Here is a 27,079-nt window from a genome sequence, read left to right on the forward strand (position 1 = left end):
GTGGTTACAGAGTCCAGAAGAAAAGCATGTGGCACAGAGTAGGAGCGTAATTAATTTAATGCTGCTGCTTCTTCTCCCTCCCTTTTCTTTACTGGACTCTTTGAGAATAGGGATAATGCTTCTAGCCTTAGGCCACACGTAATTCTTGGTGCAAAGTAGGCATTTAGTAAGTATTTACTGAATAAATGATTCACACTCTGTCATTCAGCAAATGCAAAATGAAGCAAGACAACACAGAAAATGAGATCTACCTTATCATTTCGCCCTGCCTCCTGGCAGAAGACTCTTCTCCCATATTTCTCTTTTTTAGTTGAATAATGAATATATTGTCAACTTGGAACTGTTGTTTCAAACAACCGAGTTGTTTTTGTTTTTTTAACTTTTGCTTCAATTGTTAAAAATTCCCACGGCCAATGAGAAACTGCTAGCAGCAGCCTAAAATAAATACCTATGACAAGCCTTTCCGGAAGAGATCAGGATATAGTTATGCAAATTGGGAAATCATAGCTTTCTTCTAGAAGACATGCAAGTGGCTGCTGTGACGGGCTCGCAGAGGGAGTGTCCGTGCTAAGGCACTGGGCCGCTGCTACAGTGAAGGAGTAGGCATCCAGATGCGGCCTTACTTCATCCTCCAAGCATTTTGTCTGAAAATGTTTTCCTGTAACTTGGTAGGCATGAGCATTTCTCATCAATTGCTCCTTAGGATAAAGAGCAAATTGATGTAATATTTTTCAAGTGGGTGATACAGTGCTGGGAGCAAGGGGAGGCACAGAGACCTTTTAAATGAGCTACAATTACTGGCAGCTTTGGTTGGACTGGTTTGCTGGGTGACATCATACAGCAGCTTGGTCATGGGGAACTTCATCCCCTAATAAAACGAGATTTTTAAAACCCCAAGAACGGTGTCGGGGTTGCTAACACGATAGCCACAGTGAAGGAGTGTTCTGTCTGTCAAGAAGCACGTGGCTTTAATGAGTGCCATCACCCCCATCCTCTGTATTCCTGCGGTAGGTAGAGGTCAGAGAAAATGTCATCGGTATATTTTTAGAGATGGAAGCTGAGACATAGAAGAATACAAAATGTCTAGGCACCGCTGCCTTCTTGGCAAAGCACACAGGCGTCTTTAACAAGAGGTCCGCATTTCCAAGCCACGTTCTTCATCTACGGGTTTCTGAGTCAAAGGCACACCAAAGTAAATATGTATTTACATCTTTCCATGGGGAAATAGACTTGTATGTAGATGCTGTTACCTTACACGGAGCCATGAAAGTTAGCATTCAGCGGGCTTTGGTCTTCCAGATGAGGAAGAAAATAAGGCCACACTGAGCTCTGCTCATGCCATATTAATCCCTACAGCACATAGGCTTTGTGTGCTCTGTGCGTATTTGTTTATTTATTTACTCTCGAAGTATGCTTGACAGACAATGTTATGTTAGTTTCAGGTGTACAACATAGTGATTTGACAGTTCTCTACTTTGCTCAGTGCTCCCCGTGCTAACTATAGTCACCATCTGTTGCCATACATTATTACAATATTAATGAGTGTTTGGTAAAAGGCACACTTTGAAAAGATGAGTAGTGCTGCTTTTTCAAGTTCCCTCACCTAGCAAGTGACCCAGGGCTAGAGCTCAGTTTTGTTGATTCTGCATCGACTTCATCCATTTATGTTGCCTCATTAGTAAGGTGGATGGGTGTCATTTCTTTTCATGTTTGAATGTCGATAGCATTTATGGGTCTCTGTTTGGGTGGCATCTCCAAGGCAACTTCTAAGTACATTTTAGTCTTTTATTTTAGATGTAAACATAGGAACAACCCTTTCCAATCATGTAAGCTTGTTCTTCAGTCTTTTCTTTCTCTTTAGGACCATTCTCTTGCCCGGGCAAGCTTCAGAATTTCGCTTGGATTAGTTGCCTGAGAGTTGATATTTGTACATTTTGTTATGGCACTCATGGATAATTTCTTTTTAAATGCCCTATTCATTCCAGGCTGTTAGAATGCCATGGGAATTCCTAAAACAGCATTTTCACAACCTTCCTGCTTCTGGACCCATCAAGGAGAGGCCAAGTTCAATCCAGCAGTGTTTTTTGGTCACCCACTAGGTGCCAGGCAAACATGAATGTCATTTAATCAATACAGTGATACATGCAATAATAATAGTAATAATAATATCAAGAGGCACCTGATTTATTCAGAAGATGGTGTCATAGAAGTGTTTCTAGAGGTGACTCTTGAATAGGGTTTTGAAGATAAATAAAGGAGGCTGGGAACCAGCGAGACCAGCTCATAGAGGGATTTGGGACCATGTTAAGTATAATCCCACTGAGCGGTGAAGCCAGCCTGGTATTTTAGGAAAGTGTAAACTAGGGCATTGTTGTAGGGAATGGAATTAGAGGGGTGGAAAGGTTGCATCCTAACTGCTGGGATTATATTGTACCACACCTGTACCACACCCACAGCCAAACAACAGTGACTGAACTAGTTCACTCAGTCTAGTTCACTCAGACGCCACTGGTAAGGAGAGGAATGATGTCAGAATAACGGGGAATTGTGCTCATCTGCGATCTTTTCTAGGCAAGAGGAGCTGGAGTAGCAAGAGAAGGAAATGAAAAAAGCCTGCAGCCTCGCTGCTACACAGGCACAAGCCGCAACACAGGCAGGAGCCCCTCAGCCCTCTTTAATACAGCTGAGAATGAGCAGGACCCTAAGGGCTCTTTCCCCAGAGAGGTGCGCACTTGACCTTGCATGGCCCTTGGCTATGGGCAGATCGCGATCTTTCCCACAAGCTGGTTCTAGCACCTGTCGCCTCCGTTCCTACAAGCCAACATTTCCAGCCGACACGTGCATACGTTTCCAAACTACCAGGGATCCTCTAGCCACATAGAACTGGCTGCCCAGACTCCCTCCTGATTATGTTGTTACTGCTACAGTTAGAAGGTTTCATAGATTTTGAGTGGCCTGTCCCGATCCCAAGTTTTCCCAAAGAGCCTGTTATTTGCAATCCACATTGTCCAGACTTTTCCAGATTTGTTTCTCGTGCTAGAACAGCACTCCAAGCGTATGGGCTCGCTCTTCTCCCGAGACAAGACACCTGGTAGTAGATGGTGCTGGGGGCGGGGCAGCAGCCTGTGGAGCCCACGATGGGCCAGCCCCTGCCAGCATTTTGCTTTGCCATCTGTAATGGGTGGCTTCCATCCTCCTGTTGACAATATAGGTGCTGACATTCTCTGTATCTCGTCCCAGGGTCAGGCGGGGGGAGGGAGAAGAATGAAGTACAAGCATACTCTGAACATCGTCACATGACTACCCTCACCTGCAAGGGAGTCTGGGAAGAAGGATATTTCAGTGCATTGCCAGGCTTAACCACAGGTTCTGTTCATAATGTTTATTGGATAGGCACACCGCGGGGCCGGCCAAACATTCCCTGAGCTGGTTTTCTGGTCTGCAAAATGGTACTATCTCTCAGATTCCTTCACACTGATTACCTCTTAGAAATCAGTGGTGGAGGCTTTCTGAGGGTTCTGCCCCTTTACGCCCCTTTCCCCCAGTTTCTTAGATTTCTGTGCTTTCCACTGCCTGCTCTTATTTTTACTCTCTGGAGATGCCAGTTGCCAACACACAGATTTCCATCCTGCATGATCCAGTCATTAGATTTCATTAGGAGAACACTGTGGGGCTGCCTCCTGGCCTGGGCATTCTGCTAGCAAGACAGCCGCAGTGGGGAGTGGGAGCCTTCCCTGTGGGTCCTGGCTCCTGTGGTTCTTATGATTTACAGCTGTCCTGCCCGCAGTCCCGTAGAGGCTGGCCAGTCAGCTCGCAGACAATGGTGGCATTTTCCCACCTCTGTAAGGCATGGTAAGCTTGACAGCCCAATGCAAATTGACCTCACTGGGAAACAAAAGGTTTCCAGCCACCAGCAGGCCTCCAAGAACAAAACACTTTGTAAAGGCCTTGTCCTACCAAAGAGCCAAACCATCTTTCAAGCCTAAGGAATCTCAGGGCATTGATATTTAAATGGAATGAGGTGGCCCTTACAAGTTTAACTTCTTCCTCTGAGTTCCTGTGTTTACTTACAGTGATTGTGCAATGGTACTTTCCAGAAGAGTCCTATGGGTTGCAGCCACTACTGATGTCATTTCTGGGGGTTTATGTTAAATGTTTAAAGGTTATTTTTTTTTAAGGCAAATTGTAGAGACAATAAACAAACCCCCTCCCACAGGAAATGTAGTCACATTGGCATAGGTGAAGTTGTGAAATAATAAAGTAGTTAAGTCTAGAAATTGTGTTGCTTAGAATTGAAGCATGTGTCACAATTTGCCCTGGAAATGTCAGGAAGACAAATAAGATTGATTGTAAATCAGAGCGTGGTAGTCTTCACTGAGAAAGTTCTGACATACTCACAAGGAGAATGAGCCAACAAGCACATTGCAGGTGACCCCAGTGTTATCATCAGCAGTCCTAATCAGGACTAATTTTTGGTATCAGCCATGATGTTATTAATGCTTATATAGTACTAGGAATTGATGATTAGATCCAGAGAAATTCTTAATTACTCTTATACACTTAATTACTACAAAATTACCCCAAGAGCAGTTTTACATAACTAGTACTTGATGATTTCTGACAGTGTGCTAATTCTATTAAACACAAGTTAAATTTAGGTGTGTACAGGGGGTGTAGTTGGCATCACAGCGTGTTGGGCTTTGTGGGAGGGGTGTAAGACGGTCATCTTCATCAGAAGAGCTGTTTAAACGATTGGTTATGGAAACAGCTGAAGTGCAAATAATTACATATGTAATTAAGTATCTGCACACACACACACACACGCACACACACACACACACACGCACACGCACACGCAGACTAAATCCATATAGCCTTAAGGATACTAAGATGACCGGATCAACTAACCATCGCTAGATTGTAAGTTTCCTCGGGACAGGAACTGTATCCTCCTGCCATGTTTTGCACATAGTAAGTGCTTAATAAAAGTTTATTGAATAAACATGAATGAATAAAAGGATAGGGGTGCGGGGAGGAGGAAAGGGATTTTTTGCTTACGGCTTCTTAGGCTGATCTGTAGAGCCAGCCCTTGGCAAAACCGTGATTAGGAGTCAAGTTTCCAGGGTCCCTCTTTTCTCTGGGCACTTGCTCCTTTTTTGTGTCTCCCTCATTACATATCCAGTGCTTACCCGATTGCCTGAGACCTCTCCCTAGAGGAAAGAGGATGATCTAATGATTCACTAACACAGTAAGGTAAATTTAATGCAGTAAGTATTCCTTTCCATGAGCCTTTCACACCTGGGACCGAGTATCCAGCATTGAAACGCGGAACAGTGGCAGCTGGGGGAAGAGGTGTTTGAGGCATTCCCATAGATAAAAGTCCCTTGTTTCTGAAAGGTTGTGAAGGATTGTTTTCAGTTTTCAGAGCGTTCATAGCCACTAGCTTACATAACCCTAAGTTGGTCATATTATCTCAGAAGAGGAGATTACCAGAAGAGGCAATTGTGACTTGCCCAAATGATACAGGGAGAGAAATAATGAACTATAGGGAAAAAAAAAAAAAAAAAAGGACACCTGGGTAACTCTGTCGATGACTCCAATTCTTGATTTCAACTCAGGTCATGATCTCAGGGTCGTGAGATTGAGCCCCACATCGGGCTCCGAGCTAGGCATGTGCAGCCTGCTTAAGATTCTCTCGCTTCCTCTCCCTCTACCTCTCCTCCCCGCCAAAAACGAAAAAAGGTAGATAAAAAGACTAGAGTCAGGCAGATCTGAATAGGAATCCTATGGACAAGTCATGTAACGCCCTGAATCTCAGTTTCCTCACCCTTAATAGGGAGGTAGTGATACCTCTCTTTCAGAGTTGACACAAGAATGAGAGAAAATGCATAGCCTGTAGTAGGTGCTTGGTTAATTAGAGCTGTTTGTTGTTCTTTTTCTTCCATGTTCCAGATGCTGGGTGCTCTGGATATATCCACTTGTGCTGTTAAATCCTCAAAATAATATTAGTAAAAATACCAACATACCCTGGCCTCCCAGGCCAGGCTGCAAGATGAAGCACCTTGCCCCAGGTCACACACCTAGGGAACGTCTGAGCTGGTTTGAGGAACAGTCTGACCCCAATCCCACACTCATTCTCCTTCAAGATGGTGCCTGTAGATACACTACTATGGAAGTGTTTAGTTGCTTGGGAATTCTGTTTGTGTGACGTGTAAGTGTGGAACTATTAACGATGAGGTCCCTTCCGGGGCTAAAATTCTGCGGGCAGTACAGGGACTATGGTTTGTGAGCCAGTGGTTTCCCACCTATCACTTGATCTCGTGTCTTCTGTGTCAGGCAGTGTGGTGAATGCTTATGGTGCCCTTTCCCATCAGTCTCATAACAACACTATAAAGAAGGCATTGTTTACTCCCATTTTACAGATGAGGGATCTGAATCACTGAAATGTTAAGTAACTTGCCCAAGATTTCTTACTCTCGAAATGGTGGAGCTGGAAACTACACCCAGGACAAACTGATAACAGTCTGTGCTCTCAGCCAGTAGATATGTCACTCTAGGGAAGGAGTCACTCTCTCTCTCACTGTCCCCAATGGGATTGCCCCACGGGGTGTGTGTGTGTGTGTGTGTGTGTGTGAGTGATACCCTCACATGTGCCATGTTTGCCTCTCGAGCACATGCATGGGAGAGTAACTGTTTATGCACGTGAGTGTTTACATGAATACTCTCACACACATCTGTATCTCTTTGCATAATTTCTTCAGGAATTATTTCTGGAAGAAAAATTCCTGGATTGATGGATATGCACATTTTAGAGTTGGGTCCATACTGCCATAGATCCCTTAACAAAGACTATGCCCGTTTAGACCCCACAGCAGAGCACAGTGAGTGCCCATGTCCCCACCCTAGACATCGTCAATCATTTTAATTCCCGCCAGCGTGTGCAGCAAGGTTGTTTTGCGTTTTCCTTTGGATAGTAGCATGATTCAGCGTCTTTTCATATTCGTATTGAGCACTAAAGGTGGTTTCATTATAACAAGGATGAAGTAGCCCTAACTGCTGCTTGGGTGGTTATATTGGTTATTAAGCAGTTTGCTCACTCTTTCACCCTGCCAGGCAGTCTGTGTTGCTTGCAGCGTGACACTTTGTTTTCCTAATTGGAACCCAAAAATGTATCAAAGAGAAGGAAAATATCCAGAAAATTTCCGTTTCATTGACTATTGTGACTTCTCTGTCAGTTAACTTAAAAACATTTATAGAAAAGTGTTTGATGAACATTATTACAGATTTAGTGCTTTTTCATTCTTTTGGGGAATTAATGACATTTTTTTTCCAGAAGCAAATGTTCTGTCTTATATCTGAAACTCATGAAGTTTAGCCTCTAATGAATGGAGCTCTTCAAATCAAGTTAAATATTTTCTTATAACTCTATTTTACAGGCTGCTTAGTTGGACTCTTCGGGGCTGAACATACTAATGGCAGTCTGTGTCTTGTGATTCTTGTATTTTTAGTTGGAATTGTCCTTGTAATTGTGATAAGCAGTTAATGGCTTAGAAGAAAAAATGTGAATAGCTGTGGGTGGAGTTTCCTTAAAATAAAGAGGGGGCGGAACAACATCAGGAACATATGGGTGACCGGTAATGAGGCCACTGTGTTAACCAAACAAAACAACAACAATGAAACACCAGAACTGCCTTGATCTGTGCTTATTCAGATCATCTGGGCTCAGACCATGTTGCAAAACAATCCCAGTTTCCTTAGAATTTCATGTGAGTGCCCTTTCTGATTACAGACAATTTCCCTCTCCAACTGGATTGTTCTGACTAAACTCTCCATTTCGTTCTCTTGCAAGGTCTTTAAGAACTAGACCTTATTAGATGCAGCCATGAAGTAAAAACATTCAGGCATTTTTCTAGATCCTTTAAGTGTAACAACCAGTCCTTCCCCTGCTACATTCCTCCAACAAACCCAGTCTCATATCACACATCCCAAAGCACAACTTTTTTTTTTTAAAGATTTATTTATTTATTATTTATTTGACAATGAGAGAGACAGCTAGAGAAAGAGGGAACACAAGCAGGGGGAGTGGGAGAGGAAGAAGCAGGCTCCCAGAGGAGGAGCCTGATGTGGGGCTTGATCCCATAACGCCAGGATCACGCCCTGAGCCGAAGGCAGACGCTTAATGACTGAGCCACCCGGGCGCCCCACAACTTTTTCAAGTTCTTAAATTTTCTCATCATTATGGCAAGATGATTCCAGAGACCTGAATTAGCCAATTATTTACCCAAGGTCTTTTGCACCTTTGGATCCGGGCTGGTGCAGCATTACCATCAGCACCAGTGAGCTCAATGAGAGTGCCTACATTTCTATTGCAATTGTTAGGTACAAGAGTTTTATCAGTACCTGGTGACTGTAGTAGAACTGCTCAGTAATATATTTGTTGGATGAGTACCTGAATTCTCATTCTAACTTTGTGAAGAGAGTAGGAAATTATTTCTGCCCCTATTTAGAGATGGAACTCAGAGTAGTTGATCAAGTTCCTTGACCTTGGAATGGTTTCCTAAAAGAGCATAGGGTGTTCTGTGGGCGGGTCAAGTTACCTAATTCTTCTGCCCACTCTTTTTTCCCTTCAGGTTCAGTAGGCTTTCTGGCACCCAGCAGGAAGGGGTGGCTTGGAGCAGCAAAACTCTCCAGGTCACCTGGATCAGGCTGATCATATCTTCATCATCGTTGTTTCTTCCTCCATTAAAAAAAAAAAAATAGAATTCCATGTTTGAACAGGAAGTCACACCAATAGGCTATGGTATGGAAGGTTCATAGATCAGAATCTTTGAGCTTAGTTGCTCCTATTGGCCTTTCATTTGGAAAACTTTCAGCAAGAGAATAGTCCTCATGGTCCATGTGTAGGCAGGGAATCATATCATCTATTTATTCCCCATAGCACTTGGCAAATTTTTGGATGCTTAATACATACTTAAAATTTAGGACTTTAGTGGGCAGTGGGATGAGCTGAAGCAGGAAAGGAAGGACCCTGCAGACCAGCTGCACCCATCAGAGCACAGACCCCCAGGTAGCGAAGAGGGGGCCCCATCTCACACTTGTGCCAATGGCTTGAGTGTATCTCCCACTGAACCTCTGCCTCACAGTAAAGTTTCTGTTGCATACGATTAGGCCTCCCCCACATCTACTGTCTAGAACATGAAGTTGAGATGAAATCTGGGCTTGAAAGAAACAGTCGAGAAATATATGTCAGTGGGTTTGAGATAGCAGAGTGGACGTTACATTTACAAAACCTTAAGAATATCATTGGATTCCAGGATCTGTGTCACCCCCTTCTGTCTGACTGCCGGGAAACTTGCCCACTCTTAGATTTGAGTGTTGGAAAATTGTATAATCACAGACTTGGATGCAAACGAGCGAGAAGTCACCTAGTTAGTGGACCAGATATATTTTGGGAGTCTGGTTACAGCCGGACAACAGAAGTCTAGGTCACAAGATCACTGTGAGGCCCACAGTAAGACCAAGACTTTTGAGCCACGCTAATGAAGTCCCATGATTTCACCTTGACCAAGAAATTAAATGTGCGGGAAAGGCCCTGGGGTAGGGAAGGAGGCCAACTTAATCCATATCTGCTGAGAGTATAATCCAGAACCACTTGAGGACGGTCATTTCTTTATCCCCGAGAGTCCTCCGAGTCCAGCAGAAAGGGCAAGGGACCAGCTGAGGAGAAGAGAGGCCCATCAGAAGTGCTCTCTTCCTCCATTTCAAATAAAATCAGAACTGTTCTGTGTTTTCCTATTGGTCTTTCATTTGGAAAACTTTCAGAAGATTAAAAATCCTCTAAAGATGTTCTTAGAACCTCTCAGTCTTTAGTGTAAGTAATACCTCATTCACCACGAAGATTTCCAGGCCATTCACCCAGAACTTCCGATTCACTAAGTCTGCCCAGAGCTGAGCTGGAGCTGATGCTGTGGCACCCACTTTAAGAGCCACTGGCCTAGACCCCAAATGTAGGACTCAGTGCTCCCTCGCCATGCTTCTCCAATCAGAGATAATCCAAAGGAAGCAATTGGCCAGTGGTGGAGAAAGTAAATACCTTCCAGCTTCCTTCTTCCTGTACTTCCTGGGGAAGTCCTATAAATATAGCATAACCTAAAAACTATCAAGAACCAGAATGGCTCTCCTAGCCCCTGGGAGAGGGGGCCATAGCCCTTCTTTTAATCTCTGTGTGGTCTCCTCTTCTCTGTCAGACCTTTCTTACAGCAGAGCTTGCTTGGAAGGCCAAGAGCGCCCAGAATTAAATCTTCATTCTTTGCCCTTCATTCCTTGCTCTGCTTTGGGCCCAAGTATCCCTGAGAGAGTTGCTTGTGAGCTTTAGGGGCAGAGCTGTCCTCCACCAGGGCAGGTACACCTCTGGACTCAGGGAAGGGAGGACGACGAGCAGCACCAGGCTTCCAGTCAGACACTAGGGGCTGGGATCTGCAGTGGGCTTTACTGTTGGCCAAGTATTTCCACACTTACTGTTCCGTGTGACCCCACTCAGTAGGGGTACCTACACTGGCAACAGGGCGGAGCCTGCTCGTAGAGAAGTTCCCAGCTCATCCTTACCAACCCCAATCAGTGGCCACTTGGGGATGATGTCACTTCACACAGCCATCAGACCCAGAAAGGCCAGTTCCGGACCCTCTGTTCTGGGCCTCGCACGTAGCCAGGATGTTTGAGTCACAGGCAGGTGCTGGCGTGTGAGTGGCAACTCATGGGCGACGGGGCAGTGAACCCCATCCGTTCGTTCCTTCTGCTGCTTTCCCTTCCCACCGTGAGGATTATGCTGCCGTGTGAGTATTATTATCCCCCTTTTAGAAATGCCGACTCACAGGCTCGGAGAGACTGTGGTTTCCTCAAGGCCACACAGCCGGTATGTGGCAAAGCCAGGCTTTCGGATCCATTTCAGACTCTTCAGGTCTTCTGGTTTCAAGAGTCTTTATTTTATGTCATTTCCAAGTGTTTCATTATCACTGTCAGGATTTACTGAACCATTTTACTATAACTGTAGATACCCACACATGGCAATTACTGAGACACATTGCAATTAGTTTACTTTGGCAGCTTATCACTTTGAGAATTTGGAAGCCATAGGCCACCACGCGTTAGGGGTTTGGGTGGGTTGAGGATATTTAAATGGAAATGGATTACATCTCTGAACCAGGAGTGTTTTATGCCTGCCTTCCTTCTCCCTCTGCTTTGTTGCCTTTCCCTTTTGTCCCTGCAGCCCCAGGCTCTGCCCACTGCCAGCCCCTTGTGGGACCCTTTGCAGACATACTAGCAGACCCTCTCCCTTTGCCCCAACCCTGCCCTGGAAAGGACACCAAGGGCAAGAGTGTAGCTTGTGGTAACAAATGCTGTTAGCAGCTTGTGCAGACTGTTGAGGGGCTGCGAGGGGCGCAAGCAGGGGAAAGCGCTCAGAGTGTCCTGAGTGCCTCTCACCGTGGCCCGCCGACCGGCAGCAGACGCTCCAGATGAAAATGGCGCCCCTCCTCGGATCCAGGTGGGCTTTACTAACTAGATGTCCTCACGCTGCAGCAGCCCCTCTGACTGAGGCCAAGGGGACCGGGGAGTTGCTCTGGTGGTCGATATCTAAACCACTGTCCCCAGGCTCCCTCAAGAGGAATGTGTCCACATGGAATTGTAAGGGTTATTATTTCCATTATTTTCCTCTTTCTTAGTACAGTAGATGCTTAAATGTCAGTCGTAAATAGCTCGAGCGCTGTGCAAGCTGGTTCAGTTCTCAGCCCAGAGAAAAATCTGTCTTCCTCACAGTCTGTGAGCCGTCCCTGCAGCTTCCCCATTTATAGACTCTGTATCAAAATGAAGAGTCCGTTTCTCCAGCATCTCCAGGGAGGAGACTGAGTAGAGTTCTAGCTACATGAAGACCTGCAGGATGTTGCCGGCCATGGCCTGGAGCCAAAGAATGACAACCAAATTGTGGAGATTCCACTTGTAAGAGCAGGGTCATTTTATATACTGGAGGGCGGTGGGTTATGAGAGGAAAACATTGCTAAAGAATTGCTTGTATGTTATACAGAATCTAGAAATACTTCTGAGCTCATTTCGTGGCACTAATAATTGCTGTATTTACTAAGGGCCGCCTACCTGCCAGGGAATGCAATATATGCTTTTATAAACTCGCTCATGTATAATGCTTTCCACAACCCTATAAAATAGGCGTTATTTTAAAAGATAATGAGGCTCAAGCTAGAAAATAATTTGTCCAAATTGGATAAATTAACACGGTTAATGGGTCATCTAGGATTCAAACCCAGATCCAAGTTGTTCATGCAAGGGGTAGAAATAAAATAGTGACTAAATCAGAAAATTGGCCAAAGGAAATGTCTAAAATGTCTCTGTTTCTACTTTTGAGGGTTTTTAGAATTTTTTAGCGGTTAGGTGATTTTATTGATTTCTATTAATTAATTCAATGCTTTTCTCCCTAATGAAAGTGTTTGTACATTATGAAATATTGGTCCACTGTGAGTAAATTGCCTCTGATCTTGGCAGTAAGGGACCTCAGCAAAAATGGCGAGACTCTGTTTAAAATTATTTGGTCCATGAGCTCAAGCCCTAGTAGTCTGTACGAACTATGTCACCAAACAGACCAGGCTTTGAGTCCTAGCTCTGAAACTCGGTAGCTCTGAGGATTTGGGTAATTTATTTTAACTTCTCTGCTTCTTTGTCTAGAAACTGGGGACAACACTGCTTAACTCAGAAGTTGTTGTAAGGATGAAGATTTTCTATATGAAACACGTAGGACAGTGCCTGACTTAGAGCAAATAAATATTCATTCCTTTCCTTCCTTCTGATAGAATTCCCTGAGCAGTTGGCATAACACTAACCAAAGTGTTCCACAAAAATGCCCAAGCAGGGGACTGCAAATGAGGAAGCTCTGAACTTAGTAGGAACTCATCTAGTGGCTGCTTTAGTTGTGCTGCCCATTTGTTTTAAGATAAAGGCTAGATCCGTAAATAATTTCATATATCTGGATGTTTGGACATATTAAAACGGTTGCATGAATTTCCCACTTTGTCTGCATGGTACCGTATAAGCCAAGTACTGGTTATAAAAGCAGGGAATGCAACAGCTCCTCTGCTTCCGTCTCTCTGTTTCTGCGTTGGGAATATTTGTTTGAATCACCCGCTTATAAGTCAGGAATCTCAGATGGCCACCCAAGAAGGAATCCTACAAGTTTTCTCATACTAAGGCACCATGTGAGTGGTAAGCGTGTGATTCCCTGGGCTCATCTGTGAGTGAGGTTGGAGTGCATAAAATCAGGCTGAGAAGTTAAGAGGCCAAAGACCGCATGCTGGTGGCCTTCCGGAGCTTTAGCAGAGACTTACCTGTGTTTTCCTCTCTTCTTCTAGTTGGTTTTTGCCATGGATTACAGAAGGTATTCACAGGGGGCAGCTCCAGGGTCCCCAGAGAGTAGGAATATGTGCAAAGAACCCTAAGAGTGTTGGAGTAGGAGAAATTAGTGGAGCAGGGTCACGCGTCTGCGTTGTCTGTCCCTGGGCTCTCTGATTCGCGCCCCCTCCCCATTCATCACCTAGGTTCACCCATGCCCCTGCCCATGCAGCAGTTATAGGACTGAGGCCAAAAAAAAACCCTCTACATTTCCTAAAGTAACCCACAGAATTATAGTCTCTGCGGAAAAAATAATTAGAGTCATAAAGCTCATAAATATATATCCTTCCTTCCACTTGGCTAGCAAACAGCTGTACCACCAAAGAGCTGAGGCTCGGCCCACTCTCCCTGCGCCCCTGCTTATCCTCCTCCTGGGCACGGACAGATCAGAGCCATGGGCGGAAGAAGACTCTGTCAGGGCTGGTCCTCAGCAGAGCTGCGGGGCGCCTGGCCCCCTAATTGTACCTGACGCAAGCCAGGGCCAAACAAAGGGAACCACTGTTGGCACCCAAACTTCTCTCTCGCCTGTTGCCATTCCCTCTTCTGCCTTGTATGCGTGCTGGAGAAAAGAGTCAGACCCTATATATCCCTGACGGCAGGTATCCTTTATATCGTCATCTTTAGTATGAAACTATTACTGGGTTTCTCGTGAACGTGTTTCTCTTTCTTTCTTACTAAAACATCTGCACCAAGAAGGCACGCAGTGTGTCTTCTCCACCGTTGTGTCTCTGGCACTTGGGAGCTTAGTAAATAGTCATTGAGTGAATAAAAGTGTAAAACTGGAAATGCTTGTGCTCGTAGAAAAAGAGGAGAAAGTAGCATTTAGAGAGTGCAAGCTGCATGCCAGGCGCACACTCAGCCCCTCACACGGGTCTTCTCTTTCAATCTCTTGAACCTGCGCCCCCACCTTATCAAGTAGAAACGGCGAAACCCTCACTTTACAAAATACAGCAATGGGGGCAAGCACACACACTGATCCGTGTTCCTTCTGGAAGGTCAGGGAAGCAGCAGGCTCCTGGGGCCTGGCCGTGGCTGACCACAGCAGTGCTTGGCCTGATCCCTGAGAGGATATGCCCAGGTCACACAGAAGTGGAAAGGTTTTCCCATCCGAAGAGATCCAGGGGGCTTGGGAAGTGATGGCCTTCGGCATGGTTTCCGAGAAGACTCACAAGGGATTCTTCCAAGCCTGCTCAGGCCATGCCTGTTTGGGGAAGCAGTTCTGGGGGACCTCGCTGTTGCCCGTGAGGGGCTCCCCCTGCGGGCTGCCTGCCTCTCTTAAGTTGTCATCATGGGGGCAGGGCGGTGGGGGGTCAGTCATCGATTCGGCACACCGTCCATCCAGCGCTCTCCGTGGTGCCCAGAGTTGGGTGGTGGTTCCCAGCCTTGTGTTAAAGGAAAATGAGAATTCTGTTTTGCAAAGCCATCTGCTATGTAAACAGACCCACCGAGTACACAGCTCCCGACACAGCACCTTGTCGAGTTGCGGGCTGATGGTATTTGTTCCCATCCACGGGGCGAACAGTTGGGTCGAGCCTCTGTGTTGGACTTGACTCCACCATCGTGTGGTACAGCCTCTGGAGATGGGACTGGGCTTGCTGCCACTCCCAGCGGGCCCGGCAAGCTAGGCCCACAGTCCGCAGGACGGAAAGAGTGTGACTTGTTTCCTTTCTCTTCTCCTACTTCCAGAACGGTACGTGGCTCACTACTTCAGGAGAGCTGAAGTTCTTCAGATGGTCACTCATCCACCCTCCAGAGGGTTACAAGCTGGGTGACCGTTGTTTCCTAATGGATATATGTATATTCTGGTTTCCTCCACAAAGATTGGAGAGGTAGATTTTTACAGGAAAGATAAATGTAATAAAGAGTCTAATATCTTTCCTGTCTTGGAGGCCACAAGTCTAAGAATCATTGTCTGGCTTTTATTTAAACCCTTGGTGGTGGGTCGTGTGTTTTTCCTTCAGGAATTTAACCAGAAACATTTCTGAAACGAGGTCTGCTAACGCGAGAAAGGTGGACTGCCCGAGAGCGGCGCTGTCCAGGACAGGAGCCACAAGCCACACGTGGCTACTTAAATTTTAATTAATTAAAATGAAATAAAGTGAAAGAGCTAGTTCTTCCACTCACCAGCTCCACCTCAAATGATCAGCAGCTGTATGCAGCTGTGTACCAACAGCAAGAGAGAGGGAGAAGTCGCTCGCTTCCATCATCGAAGAGAGTTCTGTTGGGTGGTGCTGCCCTAGAGAACACCCTTCTGTTATCACAGTTGGTCATGCAGCTCCTCTCTCCTCGGATGTCCCCCACCCCCTTCCACTTGGGGAAGGAAACCCACACCCAGCTTCAGGGGGGCCGCCTTATCGTCATTAGCAAGAATAGTGACTGTGGACGCCTGATCGGACCCGTCATCCCAGAGGCATCAGTGACCCCATGGGACGAAAGAGGAAGGTTTTTAAAGAATGAAGTTTAGTGAATATTAGTGGGGAAAACAAGACCAAGCAATATATAGAACATTCCAGTTTTGTGTAGATGTATCTGGCCATATCTGAATGTGGAAATAAAAAAAGTTTTTCCCTTCTTTGTTTATACTACTCTACATGTTCTGGTTGGTACAGTTAATTCCAAACATTCTGGTTTTTTCTAATAATTAGAAGAACAGGTGGTTTTTTGAAGGGAAAAAACTTCCCAAAATTGACAAGAGGAGGAATGATTCTCCTTGACCTTCAGGAGCTGCAGTTTGGGTAGATCCAGTTTATCTGTAGATTCTTCCCTGCCCCCGACCCCTGCCATTTTTGGAGGCAGAATAACATGTAAAATGGGGGAGGGGTGATTTTATAAGTGAAGGTAACAGCTAACAGTTATTGCCGACATGAATGTCTGTGCGTGTTCTTGTGCTGTGATAACCATGTGCTCTTGCTCCAACTGCATGATCTATCCTCGAGGACGAGGTATTACCTTTTTTCTTCGGTTTCTCCAGCAGCACCTTGGCCAGCACCTGATCGTCTTGGCGGACGGACTGCCAGATTAGCTGACCTTGCCATCCCTCTTATGTGTTATGCCTGCGAAATGTGTTAACATCTTGCTTCATTTTGCTTTCGGTCCTAGAGGTAGAGTTCCATCCAAACTCGCTACGTGAAATCCAACAGCTGGAATACAGGAGCCATTCATCAGAAAATGGGTTAGGCTTTCTCAGGATTTGTGTGTGTGGCAAGACCCTAATGGAATTTTTAAAAATTTCGTTAGTTTTGTGGAAATAGCACTGGGAAGAGAGTCTGTTAAAGCTCTTTGATTTGACCACAGCCATCCACACCAGTGTACTTGGCATCTCCAGTGACTGGCTTCTCGGAGGGAGGGATTTAGTAAAGAGGATTTTCTTTCCCCGAGTTGGCTGTGAGAGTGATCCAACATGCTTGTGGGGCCATTCTGGTTTCAGCTGTTTCTTGTGTCGGCCAAGACACCCACAGGCAAGGATTACAGTCCACTCTGCCTTCTCACGCCGATCCCGGCGGCCGGGGACGTCTGGGGGATGGAACCCAGTGTGTTTCTCCACATGACAGACCTTCTATACTCGTGCATCACGACACTCAGATGGAGGTTGAAGCCAGGTAACATTCCTGCTCCCTTAGAAACAGGAGAGGAGATGGGGGGAGACAGAATCGGTTTTCTCAAAAGGCCAACAAAGGTTTCTATCCGTGTACCTGACATACCTGAATGATTAACGTCCCTATTCGGGGAGTTATGAGAGTTTAGGGAGAAATGGCTTCTCTTCTTGGAAGGGTAACAGTACACTGAGGAACGCTGTCAGGGAATTGATGGGTGACAAACCTGAGCAGAGCCACCAGAGTGATAGAAATAGAAAATATTGTCTCTCCTCCTCAGTGAGGAGACATTACATTCTAATAAACCAGCCATGGGGTTCATGGTCATGTTTTCCTCCTGGTATGTGTGTCCGGCCACCAGGTACCCAGAGTCAAGATCAGTCCAAGGAACCTCCCAAACCACAAAGCCGCTCACCCCAGGTTCCTTCAAACCACTCACACTTGTTGCAGTTTTGAGCCTGCACGGGGGTGAGTGAAGAAATCAAGATATGCGTCAATTAGTGCAGGATCTAGGAATGAATGTGGGTAAGATACATACAGCTCAATCCCCACAGGGAGAAGAATGTTCCGGAGAATTTTGTCTGGGAAGTGGGTGTGCGCCTCATGTCTGCTGCCGTGTCCATTCTCACATTGGGTTATGATTGAAGAAAATTTTGTTTCTCTTAATAACCAGGTTTTTTTCAATTTTTGAGGACTAGGTTGTTATAAAATGATGTCACTTTTTAATTTTACTTATTTAACAAACACCTGTATTATATAAAATATACAAGTATTATATAATCATGTTATTAAATTATATTCTATAATAGGTAAATATTAACTCATTTAATCTTCATAATAACTCTGTGAGGTGTAGGTACTACTTTTAGCCTCATTTTACAGATTAGAAAACAGACACCAGGAGGCTAAGTAGTTTACTAAGGTTACACAGTGGGTAAGTGGTTAAGCTAGGACTTGAACCCAGAAAGTCTGGCTCTAGCATACTTGCTCTTCACCACTATTAAAACTTGGAAAAATATAAAGCCAAAAAACCAGCCTAAAGACAACCACAGAAAGTTTGGCTTGCCAGGGCTCCTGGGTGACTCAGTTGGTTAAGCGTCCGACTCTGGATTTCGGCTCAGGTCATGAGATCAAGGCCCACAGAGGCTCCATGCTGGGAGCCTGCTTAAGATTCTCTCTCTCCCTCTGCTCTTCCCCACTGTTCACATGCTTTCTCTCTTTTTCTCTCTCGTTCTCTCTTTCTCTAAAAGAAAAAGAAGAAAGGTTACCTCGCCATCTTTGCTATGCGTGGACTTGTCCGTGACTGTGTCAAGTCTCCACATTCAGTTTTGTATCTTGCTTTTGTTTTCTTCTGAACCTTATATAATGTCTTTCCATGTTGTTAAAAACTCCTTGTAAATATTGTTTGAATGCCTACTTAATATTCCCATCATGTAAATGAACCACTCTGCTGAATCATTCCCTTACAGTTGCCTGTTTGGCTCTTGGGTTTTCTGTTCTGACAACCAGCACTGTAATGACTATCTCTGCAGAATTTCTTCTGTTCTTTGGAATAGACTTTGAGAATACCTCCTCAGAAGTAAAATTCCCAGGTCCAGGTGTATGAATGTGAACACTTCTAGGGCTCTAGGTGTGGGTTGTCCAGTGGTTTTCCAAGAAGCTTGCACTCTCACAGTGTCTGCAACACTGGACAGAAATGACTTTGTTATTCTCACACCAGCACCAAGAATGATTTCTAGAAATCTTTGCTAATGTGATAGGTAGAATGTGGTATTTTATCATTGTCTTGGTTGTATTTCTTTGTTGGCTAGAGGATTGAGTTGGTCCATCTTGGTTGATCAGTTATCTGTGTCTCCAGATGGTCTGGTTAGGTCCTTTGCCCATCTGTCTATCAAGATCATACAGAAGCCTTTGGGGATCCAACAGAGAAGAGCCAATGGTTTCCCATTCTTTCTTCTCTTGCCTTGACACGGTATTCCCCTGAGAATTTTTCTAGTATATATTACTATACATGCTTTTAATCTTCCCCCTCAAACTTTATGTGCATTTTCCTCCAGATTCTTTATAAAGTATTCCACTGTTTTTAAAGGATATTATTTCATTTTCTGTGAGTGTGCCCCATGCATAAATCTGCATTGGTCCCTCTGTCTTGGGTCATAAGCTCCTAGAGGGCCAGACTGTGTCTTTAGAAGCAGTTCTGCACACATGCTTTGGTGACATCCCCAGCAACCACAGAACAGGCTTCCTGGCCAAGGGTGATGTGAGCGTTTACACAGGCCACCTTGAGAGTACTAACCAGAAAATGAGAAGGGTTATGAGCATAGTAAGCTGGATGTGTTGGTGTGCCCTGGCGGTACTTCAAGAGAGCTGAAAAGAACCCAAATAACACCTCCCCTACCTATTGATTATTAGGGAGAAGAAGCATTTCTAGTGGAGGAAGGCACACAGGACTAGGGACTCAAAGCCCATGAATTAGCCCTGTGTTCTCCATCATTTAGTATGAACCATGGGCTACATTCTCTACTAATCCCTCAGGTTTTTTTCTACCAGAATAGAAATATCAATAATAACTGATGTTTTGAAGCACCTTAAAATGTTATATATGGTCTTTCTTATCCCTTAATCTTCACAATAGCCAGTGAAACAGAGGGTCACGTTTTACAGTTGAGCAAACAGGCACAGTGAGCTGCAACCCTCCCTTCAATAAAGTATCAAGTGAAGATTTCATTATTAGATTTGTAAAAGCCTATTAGACTCCAGGAAAACAATCCGTTGACTTAAGTGTCTCATGAGGCCAGGAAGAAGAGGGAGAACGTAAGGTCTCTTGGGAGGTGCGGAGGGATCGTGGAAAGGACCACAAACACCCGGCAAGAAACCTCTGTCACACAAGAAAAAAACATTGAAAGAGCTCAATGAAATAAAATCAGCAAAATGGTGATGATTATTTTCAAATATGAAGCAATTTTTCCTCATATTTCTTCATTACATGATATCTTCCCAGTTACTGCAAAGACCAACAATTATAATATAGCACATCCCATCCCACGGGATGCTTCATGTACCTGTTCAAAGAATGAAGAAGATAAATGTGTATGAATTTATCTGTTAGAAGGACAGATGGGTGCATAGATCTATGTTGCTTTTTTTTTTTTTTTAAGTGGCCTTGTTAAGAGGGTGTTTCAGGTTTTACCAAATGTGAAAAGCGGAATAGAATATAAGATGGGTAGTAAGGAGGGCACGTATTGCATGGTGCACTGGGTGTTATACACAAGTAATCAATCGTGGAACACTACGTCAAAAACCGGGGATGTACTGTATGGTGACTAGCATAATATAATAAAAATATTACTATTTAAAAAAAGAATATAAGATAGAAGAAGTTAAGATGTACTTAAGGGCTGGTGGGAGGGACAAGCTAGGCATGTTCTCTGAAGGTCAGGCCTGCAGTCTCCGGGGCTCTTGAGAGCATCTAGGGGAGGTAAGAAGCCCTTTAGCTGCCCGTGCTGGAGCAGGAGAGAAAAATGTCAGAAGCCAACAAGCTTTGACAGCCCCTGAAGGGAGAAGAGCTTCTGCTCAAAGAGGGCATTTTAGATGCTCGCTCAGAAGATTTCACAGGTGGGCTGAAGAGTGAAAGGCATTTTGTCACACAAAGCCAGGCTGAGTGAGGGTCTAGCGGCGTCGGAACGACATTTGGGACTCTGTGGGAGCTCACTGCCATGCTTGCATTTCAGGATTTTACGGGCAGCTGCAGACATTCTGCCCCCCCCAGTACCCGGACTCCCAGAGAACCGTGCTGCCCAGCAGCCCCTGCAGTGTGGTGCCTTCCTTCGAGGACTGCCTGGCCCCCACACCCATGGGGCAGGCTGGCTTTGATGTGTTCCACAGAGCCTTCTCAGCTCACTCGGGCATTGCAGGTGGGTTGCTGTCTGTGACTTAGAAACTGCGGCAGACTTGCAGGTGAGACAGGTGGGTTTCCCGTGTCCGGCCTGGATGGGGCTTGACCTGGCACATGACCGCATCATGTCCTGTTGAATCTACCCCTGAAATGTCTCTCATCTTCATGCTCCTCTCCAGCCCCACTCCCACCACCCTGGCTCAGGGGGCCATAGTGTCTCTCCCAGACCGTGGCAACAGCCATAGCCTTCCAGCAAGTTCCCTGAGTCAACTCTATCTTTACCGTTCTGCCCTCCATACCACCACAAGCAGTGCTTACCAAAAATGAAGGATAAAATAAGTCCCTTTCCTCCTTGAACACTTTGGATAGTCTCCAGCTGCCTAAAGAATAAAGGCTACTCTCAGCGAGGTATTCAAAGCCCCATGAGATAGGCCTGATCACATAGGCCCAACCTCACATGTCTCCCTATATGTGCTGTACCCGAACTTTGCCACTGCACTTGGCCCCACAGCCCCTCCCTCTCCATCTTTGCGCTGTTTCCTCCTTCTAGAATGTTCTTTCCTTACCTCTCCATCTGTGAGAATCCCATTTTTCTTTAGGACTCAGCTTTAGTATCATCTTCTTTTTGAGGCCGTCCTCGCCCTTGCCTAGAACACTTTTCTTTTACTTCTACTCAGCCCGTATTTTGTGCCAAGATTTATTTTGGCCATCTGCCTGCAAGCCCGCCTCCTTCCCCACTGATGTCCCTGAAGACCAAGAGCTGCTGAAGGGCCTAGCCCTCAGCCCCTACTCAGCATTTGCTGAGCGCACACACAGTGGGTGTGGCCAGGCAGGATAGTTAACTTCCTGTTCTTTCTCTTCCAGTGTATGATTTGCCTTCAGGGTCCTCGAGCCTCTTTGGGGAGTCTCTTCGCAGCGGGCCTGAAGACTCCACGTTCTTGCAGATCAGCGCCGTGGACCGCTGTCCTAGCCAGCTCTCCTCCGTCTATACTGAAGGCTAAACACTCCCCGGCCTCCACTCCCACTGGCACCCAGAACCTCTTTGTCGCTTGCCACCTTTTATTTTCATATTCTCTTAGACTGCATGGAAAGGACGTCCGCCTCGTCAGCGGAACCCGCAGAGTCAGATGTGTCTCTGGAAGGCAGGACTGGTCAGAGCCAGGCCTCGCACAGGGTTTGCCTTTGCTCCTTCTTCTTTCTGGGTTTGCTGGTAACCAGAGGACTGTCTTTTCAAAGGGAATTTAGAGTCACTCAGGCGGATACCGGTGACTTCCGGCTGTCAGCTCTCAAAGGACACCAGTGAAACGATGCGCATGTGAAAATACAGCCTGGGGATCACCCTTACACAAAACTCCAAGTAGGGAAGGACAGTGCAAGTTGCCGGAAGTGCAGTGAATGCCACTACTCACCGGCCCCGCCGGCTCCTGCACAACCAGGCAGCAAAGGGAACCGACATCAAAGCACAGCTCTGCTCACCTCCTGGGGAAGCCCGGGCTCCTGGCCTCTTATTAGGCCTGTGCTGACCAGTTGCTTTTCAGTATTTCTCCAAAAGCAAAATAAGAAGGTCCTGTCAAGCACAGTCCCTTGAAAGGCACTACAACTTGTTTTCTGTTCCAGCAACTTATCTTAGCTCTTCTATTTTAAAGACTTGTTATTTACATCTACTTTTAAAGAAAAAAAAATATTTAGAGGTCTGTTCTTTGGTTGGAAAGAATTGTTGTAATCATCCCAGTTACGTCCATTTTGCCACCGCTATAGCTCGGCCTGGCCCCACCTCACCGACCGCGCCTGTGAGCCCCGCTGGAATGTTAGTTTTGCATTTCGCAAAAGCCACCTGAGGGAAGTGGAGTGGGCCCAGCCCCCTTCCCAGGGCTCTAGCAGACACCCTGGTGGGTTGACTGTTCAGTGACTCCACCTTGAAGGCCTCATTCCATGGAGAAGATCGCTTGACTGGTTGACCCATTGCCTCCACTCGGTGCTGTGCCGAGTCGTGCTAGAAGATGCGAGAACAGGGACCCCTGAGCTGAGATCCTGGGTTCTCTCAGAAAACCAAACTAGAGGTGCCTGATGTCCAGTGATTTTGCACAGCTTCTGCTCACCTCCTTTAAGATACCCACTCACCTGTCTGTCTGTCCATCCCCTGTACTGTCCTCTCCCTCCTCCTCATTATTCTCACCTCCTTCTCATCTGCACTCTGGCACGCCCACCCGCCCTCGTGGGAGCATCCCTCCTCGCAAGGTCTGCCCTGAGGCTGGTAGAGGCAAAGTCCAGGGAAGGTGCGCAGAAGTAGTTGACTGTTTTCCTGAGACTCTCATCTCAGGGCCTGGAATGTTCACAGAGCTCTTGATCATTTGATAGCAACCCTGACTAGGAAGCCACTTGCTGGGATGCGTTTACAAAACTATTAAAAAGATCTTAAGTCCTACGCATTGGCCCTAAAAAGTAGCCACACCCCAAAGACACGGGGTAAAGTCTGACATTTCAGGACTGTCACATTTCACAGTTTCTTTCCCCTCGTAAAATGAAACAGGGCTGTATTTCCCACCGAGATCATTATAGTCTCCAACGCAAGTTCACCAGTGTGGTGTCACACTTGGGATCTGGGGACAGTTTTTCTCCTGACAGGCAGGTCCTCGCTGTCGGGCCGCATGGGCTGGACTTGATCCCCACGAGCCATAGAGTGAGGGGTCTAACGAGCCATGCATGGGGACCGCTTTTCCAGGGCACGAGGTCAGTCCGCTTCCTCGGACTCATGAGCTCTGATCTGAGAAAGGCCACCGTGCCTGCGTCCAGGGCTCAAAAGAGCAAAAAGTTACTCACTTTACAAAACTCTGCTCTGCTTTACGAAAGAAGGCTCCTCAGGCTTCCCAGCCAGACGAGCTCCCAGACCGCGAGTAAAACGCCACCCTCCTTGCAGACTTTGTGGCTTCTGTCCCTTGGCCTAAACCAGGATACGTGCATGCTAACTCTGCTGTCCCCGTGTGTCCTTTGTCACACCCCGGAAAGGAAGGTAAGCTCGGATACCGTTAGACAATGTGTCCGTTCTTAAATACGGAAGCCTGTATGAGGCACTCAGAACGTAGTTCATACTTTGTGTGAAGAGGAGGAAAAAGATGGAAAGCAAGGGGGTTATCGCAGTGATGTCAGCCCTGCCTGTGGCTTTATATATTTGAAGTGGAAGGGGGCGGGGAGAAGCCAGAAGCTGAACCTCAGACACTGTGGATGTCAGCTTCCTCCTTGGCTGGAGGAGATGCTCCTGGGCTAGTGTCTGGTCTGACTGTGGCCTCATGGCGGCCCTGCCCTTCTCGTGCCCCACTGCTGTTTTTGGGGTGTGGGGGGGACAGCAGCACCAGCAGGGCCTCCTTCCTCACAGGATTGGGGGCCAGCTGCTAAAGGGTATTGGTGTGCACAGAGGGAGCGTGTGGGAAGCCTGCTGGCTTGCGTCCCCTCACATAGTCCTCGGTGTATCCTGGTGGCTGCGAGTTTGAGCTCAACCCTCAGGGCCTGACACACTCAGGTTCCTTGTAGATGGCACAGGCTGTCCCTAGCTTCTGGAATCTCACCTGACCTTCAGATTTGTCCCTTGCCGGCTTTCACATTGCGCGAGATTCATAGATGCGTTCATCATTATGTGTGTAGCAGTGAAAGTAGAAACTTCAAAAAAATTCATTCCCTTCCATTTCCTGGCCCTTTTCGTCTCGATATGTAACCAACCATTTTCATGAACATCTGAGCAGAGATCATTATTCCCTCTTTTTGAAAACAACAACAACAACAACAAAAAACCCCTGGTGCTTGTGAAAATACACACAGCCCAAAGCCAATTATCCTATTACATTTAAAAAAAAAAATTTCGGTCCGCCTAGAGACATTTCGTTTGCTGCATTGTCTTAATTCCCTAAAGGGACCGCCTCAAAATGTCAGTTGTAACTTAGCCGCTGATCAGCTGTTAAATATTATTTAAGTATGTGCTGGTCCTGTGGGGTGTCTCCCTTTACCCCTGCCTCCCCCGGATTGCATAGGTGATTCTAAAGCAGACAGAAGGCCTTCAGTGGACCCACCAATAAAACAGAGTGTGGGTGCTGTTCTGTTGCGTTTAAATGCCCCGCCGTCAAGCACATCACTGTGTTAGAGCAGAGGTAAACGTCCAGCTCCCCTTTCCAAGAACCTGGACTGTCCGGTTGCCTTGACGTATTGGGAATACTTCAAGTGACTGTAAATGTCCAATTTAATTATTTGGTATTTTATTTGACTGACCGTGACGTTTTCTAGCAGCATTTTGTAATGGCACTTTTTGTTGGGAGTGCGGAATTTCTGCGGTTACCTTTTTTTTTTTTTTTTTTTTTTGCAATGGATAAAGCAAAAGAAAAAACAAAACCAAAAACCAGTCATTGGAGAAATGGCAAATGTAAAAAAGAAGAGATTTATTTTGTACAGACAGCAGGGCATCCTGTGTAATGTTGCTGACATAAAGCACTTTGGGGGGGAGAAGGGGAAATCTGTTTTCCATAAATCACACAGACTCTTGTACGTAGTTACATACACTCACGTAGAGAAATGAACTGCATATATCATACTGGATATGGGGCCGATTTTTCTTTAGGGGCACATCTGGTGCTTATTGTCATAAATCTTTTAAAGAATTAGGTACACTTTTTTTCTATTAATATGTATAGTTTTGTGATTTGTCACAGTTATGTTTCGTATAATCATAAGTTATTTTGTCTTGTTTCATGAAGTCCTTTTTTTTTTATGTCAAAAGTAAAATGAAGGGATTGTGCCCTTGGTACAGAATAAAACTGGAACTGGAGAAAACCGCCCACCTGCCTGAAACCCTCCTTCAGCACGGCCTTCTGAAACAATGGGAACAACCCCGGGGTTTTGTTTGTTTGTTTGTTTGTTTGATTATTGTGTTTTGTTTTACCACAAGCCTCCTTCCTACTGGGATGGTGATGATAATGAAAAGCAGACCGGGGTGGGGGAGGGCGAGTCCAAGGCCGGCTTTAAAATGCCCGCTGCTTTGGGCCAGAGCTGCAGCCTGGATTTAATTATAGATATGAGGACAAAATGGCAGTAAAAATGAATGTGTCCCTGAATCCTTTACATGTTGGGAGTGTCCATAAATAAAACATGAAGTTTTATTTCATCAGATTTAATTAAAGCTTTTATACATGTTTTATTGGTTATTCTATTAATCCGCTTCACAAACTGGATCAGTGTGTGCTAGGGTTTGGGGCTTATTTGTGCCTTTTCCATGCAGTGCTACATCATGCTTCAGAAATGCCGCTAAGTGCTTGGTCCTTCAGGTGAGGGGGTTACGGCATGCTGGCCATCTGGGATGAGGCCTTTTCGGCCCTGTTTTCCTAAAATGCTACAGAGAAAGACACAAGCTTCCGCTTCCCGTGAGCTGATACCCCGACCTTTGAAGTCCTCTGATTGCCCAAAGGAGAAAGGGGCGGTTGCCCGTTCTGTGCACTCCGCAGGCTTTGGAAGGCCACCTGACCCACTGACTGTGATGAGCTTCCTTCCTCAGCTCCCGTCATGGGAGCCGGAGCGGTTAGGTAGGGAGACGGTAGTCAGGGCATTCTCACGCCTCGCTGACCCCGAGCCAAGCGCATGAACCTAAAAGAGATCACATTCGCTCAAGGATCATTCTTGGAATATTGACTGTCATTTTGCTACATTTTTAAGACTTAAGATACAAAGCAGTATCTTTGTCTCATGATGGGTCGCATGCACCTTGTCTGGCTCTTTAGGGAACCAGGGGTGGAGGCAGGCAGCAGACCCCTGTGGTTCAGGTTTTGAAGATGGAAATAGTGCTGACTGACAAGATTCAGAGAGCGTCTCTGCTCCTTAAATAATTAGGAGGCAGCTGGTGGGAGTGTGATCTGGTCCAGCGTCTTTGGGGAACAGTTTGGCATTAACTGGTAGAGTTGAAGATACACATAGCCCACGATCCAGGATTCCACTCCTCAGAGAGACAGAGAGACAGAGAGAGAGAGAGAGAGACTCTTGCATAAGTCAGCAAGGGTTCAGCTGCAAGATGTTCTCAGCATTGCTATTCACAATGGCCCCAAACTGGAAATGCCCCACCTGTCCATCAAAAACAATAAAATGAAGAAATGAACTTTGCTAAAGT

At 45.9% G+C, this 27,079-nt stretch overlaps 1 protein-coding gene across 2 annotated transcripts in view; it reads left to right on the forward strand.

Moving 5' to 3' along the window:
• Window positions 1-26,116, forward strand: part of GLIS3 (GLIS family zinc finger 3) — a 443,148-nt gene extending 417,032 nt beyond the window's left edge. For both annotated transcript variants that reach the window (XM_026519269.4, XM_026519265.4), the window contains exons 9-10: window positions 20,777-20,959; window positions 21,805-26,116. In XM_026519269.4, coding sequence (XP_026375054.3) covers window positions 20,777-20,959; window positions 21,805-21,941 — 320 coding nt within the window. In that variant the 3' untranslated portion in view covers window positions 21,942-26,116. The remainder of the gene's footprint in view (window positions 1-20,776; window positions 20,960-21,804) is intronic.
• The last annotated feature ends 963 nt before the right edge of the window (window positions 26,117-27,079 follow it).

This window comes from Ursus arctos, unplaced genomic scaffold, assembly GCF_023065955.2.
Source record: "Ursus arctos isolate Adak ecotype North America unplaced genomic scaffold, UrsArc2.0 scaffold_33, whole genome shotgun sequence".
NCBI lineage: Eukaryota > Metazoa > Chordata > Mammalia > Carnivora > Ursidae > Ursus > Ursus arctos.